Source organism: Gopherus flavomarginatus, chromosome 4 (genome assembly GCF_025201925.1).
Source record: "Gopherus flavomarginatus isolate rGopFla2 chromosome 4, rGopFla2.mat.asm, whole genome shotgun sequence".
Classification (NCBI taxonomy): Eukaryota; Metazoa; Chordata; order Testudines; family Testudinidae; genus Gopherus; species Gopherus flavomarginatus.
Genome location: NC_066620.1, coordinates 62,986,355 through 62,996,750, shown reverse-complemented (window position 1 = coordinate 62,996,750; position 10,396 = coordinate 62,986,355). Strand labels below are relative to the sequence as shown.

The 10,396-nt window shown below is 43.2% G+C and overlaps 1 protein-coding gene across 1 annotated transcript; it reads right to left on the bottom strand.

The window, feature by feature from the left end:
* Positions 1-3,738: 3,738 nt before the first annotated feature.
* On the bottom strand, positions 3,739-5,295 carry LOC127049854 (zinc finger MYM-type protein 1-like; the record flags this gene model as incomplete). Its single annotated transcript, XM_050951146.1, has 2 exons — positions 4,216-5,295; positions 3,739-4,152 (listed from the first exon to the last, which is right to left on the bottom strand). Coding segments are annotated over exons 1-2 (1,494 nt in total), but the record flags the coding sequence as incomplete, so codon positions are not given.
* Positions 5,296-10,396: the final 5,101 nt, after the last annotated feature.

Here is a 10,396-nt window from a genome sequence, read left to right as displayed (position 1 = left end):
TGAGCCCCAAGGGCTCACGGGAATTTAAATCTGCTATTGGGCACCTCTCTGTAACAGCTCCATATTTCTCATTTGCCTGATGAGATGTTGCGGTCAGAGAGGGTGCTCAAGTTATTCCAGTTACATGGTCAAGACTTATCTGGAATGCTGGAAATTACTAGCCCCAGGATGAAGGCCCTGGTAGCTGGCAGCAGGGCATTGCGGATAATGGGTCTGCATCTCTTCAGCATCTACTAGAAAAATATTAAATCACCCACCTGGCCATGCTCAGAAAGAATTGAAAGATGCATCTCTATGTCTGGGCTTCCACCTGCTCATAAGCTATGAACTACTAGTCTGTTAGCCACCTGGCCAAACCCACCTTCTCTGCCTGAAAGTTGTGTGGTGTAGCCGAGAACTATGATGATTTTTTTCTGCTCCTAGTTATAATTCTTAATGACCTCATGTCAGTAATATAAAATGCATCTCGATATGGTGACAAGTGCTGTATAAATGCCTGCAATGATCATTCAAATGATGATGTTCTTCATAAAGTTTCTGTAGTATATAAACCAGAAACTCATGTTGAGCAACAAAAACAACAGTATTGACATATATGACTAATAATTAGCAGATACACAGATTTGTTTTTTAGAAGAACTGGGCACATTTATTAACTTATCTTTCCAAATACCCAGTCATCTGCTCCCTCCACCACCCACGCCAAACCAAAAAAACAACCCCCCAGTTCATTTTATGAAGGCAAATCTCATGAATTCTAATGTATTTTAAACAGTTCTACTCTAGTCACCTTATTTAGTGGCTTGATCAGCAAAAGGAGGTCTTGCTGTTAAGGTGATGGGTGGGAACTCAAAAACCTCGGGTTCTGTTTCTGGTTCTACCACAGATCTTGGGCAAGTCACTTAATGTCTGAGGACCCCATCTCTAAAACAGGAATAACGTTACTTCCCTTCTCCCATCATTTGTGTCTCTTGTCCATGTATACTGTAAGCATTTGGGGGTTATGCACTGACAATGTCTAGAATATGTGTATTTACTGCACCTAAAAAAAATAGGGCCTCTAGGCACTAAGGTATGCAAACAATAATACTCTGACCTGGAAGGATGATTTTTATAGGTCAGAAAAGGGGTTCAGTCAACTTCACTTTTTCAGTTCTGGCCTCTCTCAACACGTAGGGCAGTTTTGATGATAGATTCTACGCTAAGGACACCAACCTACTGGGAATTGCACTGAGGCATCATCTCCTTCCCTATCTTTTGGGCTGTAGAGGGGCTCCCCTTGGAGTTATGCCATGACACAAGTCCTCTCCTAAATGGAGTTTAACATGAATAGAAGAAGGGATTTATCCCTCCAGCTTCCTCCCAGTTATGGCAGTTGCATTCTTACACTGGGCAGCCCTAATGGTTATCCTGGAGGCTTTCAGAACCTACTGTATAGCCCCAGAGATGATGGACCTGATTCTCCTTTGCACTAATGTTCTGACCAATGTATTGGGCCCTTTAAGGGGGATCAAATTACATTTACACTCACTTTAAGGCGCCCTTCCCCTCCCACAGCAGGGTAAAGGGCCACAATTGTGAATAAGAATTGGAACTGATGTGGTCTCAGTCGCTGTGAATTAGTCCATAACAATGCACAACAGTGGAACATGTTGCAAACAGGTGCAGCTCATTGTGCCTCTGGAGAACTGACACCATTCTAGGACTGGCAGAACTGTTAGGATGTAGCAGCTGCCTTTCACCCTCTCAATCTCCAGTATCCATGTGAATTCTGCAGCCTTTCATTTTGTAGCTGAATGGCCTTTAGGAAACCAGCATGAGGTTACTTCAGGGGAGCTCAGTAAGCTTCACTGGAAGACTTCAGCGAAATGTAATTTAAGGAGCCAAATTTACATTTTTTGCCCATTTGTAGGATTCATCTCTTCCCAGCAACAGGGGCCAGAAACACATTTCTTCCACAACCATCAGAGTAAGGATGTGAATTATGTTCTAATTGCTGAATGGGCAAAAGAAAGGGAGCCAGCTCGGAGGTCTGAGATGAAATGACACATACACCACAGGAATGTACATATTTCACACAAACCATATGCATTGTTAGAGTCAGTCACATCAAGCAACTCCCATTTTCTTCCTCCTTGTCCCCCACATTTCTTAGGGCTTCACCCCAGTGCTGACCAAAAAAGATGGACAGCAAATCACTGAATTCCCCTTCTAGAATATCCATGTGCCCTGACAATAGGAAACAACTTGGTCCCACTGAATTCCTCCCCAGTATTCCCAGTTTTCTATAGTGCAGGTTCTCTGTCTGCTGAGGCCATCATTCCAATAGGCTGAGGAATTATGCTGAGTTAAATTGACTTCTGCACTGTCTACAAGGCCACATTATTTAATCTCTCCATGCCTCAGTTTCCCCATCTGTAAAATGGGGATTATGCTGCGACCACTCCAGTGTAGAGCGCTTTGAGATCTAAAGATGAAAAGAGTTAGAGAAGTATCAAGTAAGAGGATGATGATGATTATATGTGGAAAACATCATTTTAGTGAACATTTCTGATATCCATATAATATGAGTAAGTATGAGTATCTTACACAATGTCATGCCTGCACCAGATCCTGCCAGCACAGCAGAGGGTGAGGGCTTGGAGGGAAAATGCTTCTGTGGGCTTCATATATGATAGCGCTGCTGCTCTCCTTCTGTAAAATGGAGATAAGAATAGCCCCACATCTCACAAGGGTTGTTGTGAGGATAAATCAATTATTATTAATGAACCACTTAGATACTACAGTGATGTAGCTCCAGTTGTTCCCCCATACCCCTATTCCCCTCACTGGCTTGCAGTCTCAGTGTTCTTGCTCAATTTCTTGCTCTATCTCCTCAGCTCCTTGTCCTCAATTTCCTTGCCCAGCCAGTCCCCATCTTTCCACTCCTACCAGCCTCCAGTTCCACTTCCCTTCCCGCAGGCTCCTTACTCCAATCTACTACTTCTCCCCACACACTGGTCCAGTTCTGGTCCCTGCTACATTCCTCCACACTGCCTGAGTTCCAGAAGTGGGGGCATGGAGAGTACAGGAGAGACAGGCTCCCAGCTCTCAGTTCTGATGCCCAGCCCCACCCAGGGCCAGCCTTAGGATTTATGGTGCCCTAGGCGAGATTATTAAACTGGTGCCCCTGTGCCTGATCTGCTCTTAGCAACACAAACATAAGCTTACACTATTGGAAAACTTGCCACATTCACGTTATTAAAACCAGTTTAACTTAATTAAGCACACTGTAATGCTGATGGACTAGCACTAAAGAAGCAGCACTATAGAAAAAATTCTGATATGACAGAATGATACAAATAATACATATTTTTTAATTTATCAAAATTTTATTGGAAATTTATATGAAGAGGTATTGAAACAAAGATTTGTTTTTAATTAAAAGCAATCTTTCTGGCTTTTTTGGCTGCAAAATCAGTAATAATGTCATCATATGACAAAGACGAAGTCGTGTCTTGTTCGATTGCAAGAATAGCAAGACCAGTTAAGCGTTCCTGACTCATTGTAGAGCAGAGAGTTTTTAATGAGCTTTAGTTTTGAGAAACTCCGTTCTCCTGATGCTTCTGTTACAGGAATTGTCAGTAGAATACGAGTGGCAATGTACACATTAGGATATATGTCAACAAGTTTGCAGGTATGAATAAACTGTACAATGTCCATCACCGATTTTGCGTGTGGCAACATTGATGACAATGTACTCAATTCTTCGTACAGTTCAAGTCCATTTAAATCAAAACTATCACCGTGCTTCAGGAGGCTCTCTAGGTTCTTGCACTTTGTCATTAGTTGCTCTTGTTTTCCTGTTTCGTTGAATTTAGTTATATCATACAAAAATCCAAACTGTTCATGGTGTACTTGCAAGGTATTAAATCTTTCATCAACAGCAGATACTGCTTTATCCATCACAACATTAAAAAATTCAACCTCAAATTTCTTTTCTGGATCATCTATGGGCTCATCTGCTCCTTCATATTCCATTTGTCGTTTTTTCCTTGAAACTCGTGTCACATTCGCACATGGAAATTTTGGTTCTACACCGAGTGCCTGTGAAAGCTCTCTTGCTGTAACCTGTGCTTCTTTGAATCCATGTTCTCTGTATTTCACTAAAAAGTCTCGTGTGTTGTTTAGTAAGGTAAGTGTTGAATCAAGCTGCATCATTGGACTCTGCATTATTTTGCTTACACTTGAGATTTTAACAAGAATGTCATACCAGATTACGACAGATGTTAGAAACTTGAAGCTGGATATTTCAGAGGCCAATGACTGTGCTTCTCTTTTAGCTTTTGGATCTCTGGCTTCTTCTGAAATAGCAACCAATGCTTCATAAACTTCCTCAGATTGATATCTCAACGTTTTTACACTTTCTACTCTGCTTTCCCAGTGTGTCTCAGATAGAGGCTTAATGGTAATACCATTGACATGTGCTTTGAATATTTGCCATCGTTGAGTGGAAGCTGAAAAGAGCACGTAAATGCGTTGCAGCAAACCAAAAAAAGATATAGCTTCTACAGAAGACTTGGCCATATCACACAATATCAAATTAAGGCTGTGGCATGCACATGGAACAAAAAAGGCTCGTGGATTTTCTCTCAGCAATCTAGCTTGCACGCCAGAAATGCATCCTTTCATATATGCGCCATTATCATAGCCTTGTCCTCGAATGTTCATTATGGACAATCCCATTTGTTTTAGTTCATCAAGGAGAGTTTGAAGAAGTCCAAAACCTGTAGTGTCTTGTACTTTTAAAAATGTGATAAACAATTCCTTAACTGTAATCTGTGCTGAATCACTAATGTCGACAAATCTCACTATTAATGACATCTGTTCTTGATGATTTATGTCCAGAGTGCAATCTAGAATTATGGCAAAATATTTTGCCAAAGTAACCAATGAAACAATTTTGTCTCTCACTTTATTACTCATTAGCATGATCAGTTCATTCTGAATTCTTGGTCCCAAATAGTGGTCATGTATTTCATTTTCAGTTACTCTTCGGAGATGTTCACTCATCACTGTGTCAAATTTTCCCAGCAGTTGTACAAGGCCCAAAAAATTTCCATTTTGGGGCTGGAATAATTTCTCAACGCTTCCTCTAAAAGCAAGATTGTTTGTTGATAGATATTCAACAATAGATAATAGACGTTCAAGAACACGACGCCAATGCTGTTTTTCTGACTCCAGCAATCTTAGATTTTGGGCATCAAGAGTTGTCTGATTTTTTAACCTTACACTCAGCTCACACCATTTGTGCATACTTTCAATGTGGTATTGTGCCTTTTCATGTTGTGGTAATATGTGACTAAGATTTTTCCAATCATTAATACCCATGGTTGCTATCTTAAAATTGCAACTATTGAAAATCTTGCATGGGAAACAAAATACAGCATCCTTGCATTTAGAGTACACAAGCCACCGTCTGTTGACAATTTCACTATTAGAAAGTCTTTTGTAGTCATGTTTTTTGTGAATTTCCTACCTCTAATGTCTTTAGGATATTCAAGACCTTTTATTCTCACAGGGCCTTTCTCAAGTATAATGGCACGGTATTCGTTGTTTAAAGATTGCGGCCATGTGCCAATGTCATCTATATCCCATGCTAGTACAGTTTCAACTGTTTTAATTTCTTGTTTTGTGTCTGCATCTGTTTCAAATGATTGTTCTGTGTGTTCTTGTGTTTCTTGAGCTTCATCTGCATAACAATTTTCTTGGGAAGTTATATGATGATCTTGATCAACTTCGTTGTTTTCATGACGTACAAACTTAAGTATAGAACCCTTCTGTGCTTCTACAGCTAATCTTATTTCATTTTTCCATTTTATTTTTTGTGACCCAGAAGGTTGTTTTCGATAGGACATAACTTATAAGGGTGTTTTTTAAAGAAATAACTGTTTAAATTATTGTTATTATCAGAAATATTATTTAAAATAGCTAATATAGGATAGCCGTGAGCCTGTTAACTTGAGCTAGTGCGAAAACTGAGACACAGTAGAGTTGGAAACCCATGTCATTTTTCAAAGCCACTTTTTAGTTTTAAATGTATAATGGGCATCAGTCTTAACGTTAGTTACAACTCTATATCAACTTTATACTGTAAATAGATCAATGGCATTATCCAGTTTAATAAGCTGGGTTTCCAAACAGTGGGAAAATATAACCCTAGTTTTACTCCTAGGTAAAGCGCAAAGTGACCAAAATGAAGTCAGCACAGAATCATCTCATCTAGATTAAGGTAGCACAGAAATGTTACAGAAGTCCTGTTGTGCCTTATTTTTGTTTGGAAAGACATTAGCAATAGCAGCACATTCACATGATGATAAAATACATGATAAATCACTGCCTCTAAAGTTCCATCAAAAACTGACATTTTCACAGCTCTAGCATGATCTGCTGTACAGATTCTTCACAAAGAAGTGTCCCTGGCCTTTTTAACTCATATTAACTATGTATTTACTTTATGAAAGTTGGAGAAAACATTGTGAAAATGTAAAACATTGGCTGCCCAACTTCTAGGCTGGCAAAAGTTATACTGACTCACAGGGGAAAAAAAAAAGCAGGAGAATCTTAGTACAACATATGGTCACTCTATACCAGGGGTCAGCAACCTTTCAGAAGTGGTGTGCCAAGTTCACTGTAATTTAAGGTTTCTCGTGCCAGTAATACATTTTAATGTTTGTAGAAGGTTTCTCTCTATATCTATATTATATAAATAAACTATTGTTATTATATGAGGTCTTGGCCACCGGTCCTGCTCAGGCCACTGCCAGCTGAGTAAATGAAACCCCAAACTGGCAGCGGGCTAAGTGGGGCTGGTGGCTGGAACCCTAGACAAGGATCCCAGGCCCTGCTCAGCCCGCTGCTGGTCTGGGGTTCTGGCCACCAACTCCTGCCAGCCTGGCAGCAGACTGAGCCACTCAACCCCCCACCGGCCCTGCTCAACCCGCCACCAGCCCGTTCAGCCCGCTGCCGGCTGAGTGAATGGAATCCCAGGCTGATAGCAGGTTGAGTGGTTCAGCTGGCCTGCTCAGCCCACTGCCAGCCTGGGGCTCCTTGGGGGTCCCCAGGCCAGCAGCAGGTGCTGAGTGGGGCTGATGGCTGGTATCCCAGCTGGCAATAGGGCAGCAGCCAGAACCCCAGAGCAGTGATGGGCTGAGCTGCTCAGCCTGCTGCTACATACCATCAAAAATCACCTGCCACCTTTGACACATGTGCTGTAGGTTGCCGACCCCTGCTTTATATACTAGTAAGGAGATGAGCATATTACAGTTGTTGGAGGGCTCTTATCAGGAGTAACAGGCTATAGGAAAGTCAGTCAACATTTTTTATTTCTCTGATGAAAACTGGCCCACTCCCTGCCTCAAACCAAACCTGTCACTAATAATTGTCAACAACTTAATTTTCTGTTTTTGGCTAAGATATTGATTATTTTAAAAAAAATATTGAAATTGGATTCAGGATTGTTAGCAAGAATTTTTGGCAAACAAAGTTGTTAAATGACAATCTAAATGGCAACACAGTACTGCTTTCATGCTTGGCTCACCCCCCCAGCCTGCTGGTCCAAAAGCTGCAGTGGAGGAGGAGATAGGTGGAAAACTGCAGGATCCCAAAATCCACCTCTTGGGGTGCAGAGTGGCAACAGAAGCAGCAAACCCTCAGGTCCAATCACACGCCAGTGGGCACCACCACCAGCCTTACGGACCATGGTGAAGTTAGCACAGCATCTGATCTCAGGGACAGGGCACCCATGGAGCCACAACAGATCCTGCCCTGTGCAGCTCCCCCCGGATGAGATGGATCGCTGGCAGCTGCCAGCCTGGGGGAGAGGCGCTCCCTAGCTAGGGTGGCCAGATCCAGATGTCCTGATTTTATAGGGCCAGTCCCGATATTTGGGGCTTTGTCTTATATAGGTACCAATTACCCCCACCTAGAGTGACCAGACAGAAAGTGTGTAAAATCAGGACAGGGATGGGTGGGGGTGGGGGGGTAAAAGGAGCCTATATAAGAAAAAGACCCCAAAATTGGGACTGTCCCTATAAAATAGGGATATCTGCTCACCCTACCCCAATCCCCTATCCTGATTTTTCACACATCTGGCTAACCCCAGCCAAGCCCTGTGTGACATTCCAATCCTGGCTGCCTGCCCAGGAAGTGAGTTACTTTCACTTTCATTCCTCAGCAAGCAGCCAGCCAGCCTCCCCTCCCCCTGCAGCACTTCACCCAACCTAGCCCTGACGGAGGGGAGGGAGGAGAGAGAGAGGGCTGCTCCTGGGGAGGAGGGAGAAAGGAGGGGGTGCTCCGTGGGGCGGAGGGGAGAAGAATGGATGTTATGGGAGACAACAAAGGATACTGGTTCCAGAGCCACAGAGCCTGCCTCACCTGACCTCAGCCGGGGGGAAAGAGTCACACTCACAGGTGAGCTCCTTCCCCAACGCTACTCCCTCCCCTTCCCAGAGACCCCCGCAGCCAATCCCATTCCTCAGACTGTGCTGCATTCGGCTCTCTCTAGGACCCAGCAGCCCTGCTTCTACACTGTCTGGGCTGCCTGAAGAGTGGTGCCCCCAGGCAGTGTGAGGCCCTACGCGGCTGCCTATTCTGCCTATGCCTAAGGACGGCCCTGGCCCCACCCCACCAGCAGCAGCTGGGAGCTGAAATTGCAGGGAGAGTCCTGCTTGGCCCCTGTTGCCCTGCATATTGTTCAGTGCAGACAGAATCTTCAGAGTTTAGCTGTGAAGCTCCAACAAGTCTCTGCTGAGGATGTGTGAACTGAGATTTTTCTAAGGCTTGTAGCATTGCCAAATGGAGGTATTTTATTATGGGAACATATTTAGGTGTCCTGTTTGAAATGCTGCTTCCTGATCATGAGGGTCCCAGTTTGAGACTTTGCTGCACACGCAACAAATCCGACCACTAGGTGTGGACTCCATTCACTGGTTAAATTCATTTTAAGGTCGGGCCACCTGTAGGTGCTTAAGAGGTGAACGCACTTCAGCAACCTGCCCAGCAATGAGGGTTTCTTTTGCTGTAATTATTAGAAATCAAAACCAGAACATAAGCTGTCTTGGAAAAATAACAAATGTCACAGACACTGAGCATAAAAGTTCTGATTTAATCCCAGAGAGAAATTGCTAAAATTTCTTCATCTGTGCTCTGCCTATCATAGAGCCCAACACACCTTTGCTTAGCAAAAAATGATTGCTATGGTGGCTACCTAGCCACCCCTCTCTCTGGTTTATCACACCTTAATGCAAGTCAGCTAGTGCTTAGAATTTAGACACCATTATCCTGGTTCTGAATCGAGACCCAAGAGTATAAATCACCTCTTCCCCCAGTGGAGAGTAGACTGTTTTGGACTCTGATTATCTCCCTCCTCATTAAAATAATCCCACTGAAGTCATTGAGGAGGTACCAGTGCAGGGCACGTGACTTGATTAAATAGTGATAACTTGTAACATGAAAGCCTTGACCTTGTCTTCTATAGTTGAGGCTGAAGGTCCATCTGGCACAGGAGATGCTAAGTACACATACCGTTAGCTACCAATAAGAGCAATCCTGTTTCCCATGCCACCTTCTTAATGGGATGGTTAGGGATTCCCTCCGTGCCAAAAAAGCAGCAAGGCGACATGTAAAGGCATGGCTGGGGGTGTGGCTGGAGCACAGCTGCCAGATATCCCTAGCTGCTAGAACAAGCCTTCAGGGATGTTGGTAACTGGGCCCAACTTTGAGTGTAAGCTAGCACGCAGCCACCTTCCCCAGCCCCCGGGCCAGGCTAGAACATCTCAATTAGCAACTGGGGACATACAAGTCAGGCAAGTCACAGAGCATATCAGGTTACTCCCAAACATTGTACCATATGGAGAATGAGGCTTGGAAACTGCTCTGATTTTTATCCTTCCTTTTATCCTCATTCACCTGCACATCTACCAATGTGATATATGCCATCGTGTGCCAGCAATGCCCCTCTGCCATGTACATTGGCCAAACCAGACAGTCTCTATGCAAAAGAATAAATGGACTCAAATCTGACATCAGGAATCATAACATTCAAAAACCAGTAGGAGAACACTTCAACCTCTCTAATCACTCAGTGACAGACCTAAAAGTGGCAATTCTTCAACAACAAAAAACTTAAAAAACAGACTCCAGTGTGAAGCTGCAGAGCTGGAATTAATTTGCAAACTGGATACCATCAGATTAGGCCTGAATAAAGGTTGTCTCATTACAAAACCTAAATTTAATTTCCCCAATACTAATTTCTCCCTACTGTCGCTCACATCTTCTTGTCAACTGTTTGTAATGGGCCACTTTCTTACCACTTCCAAAGTTATTTTTCCTCCCTTGGTATTCTGCTGTTAATTGA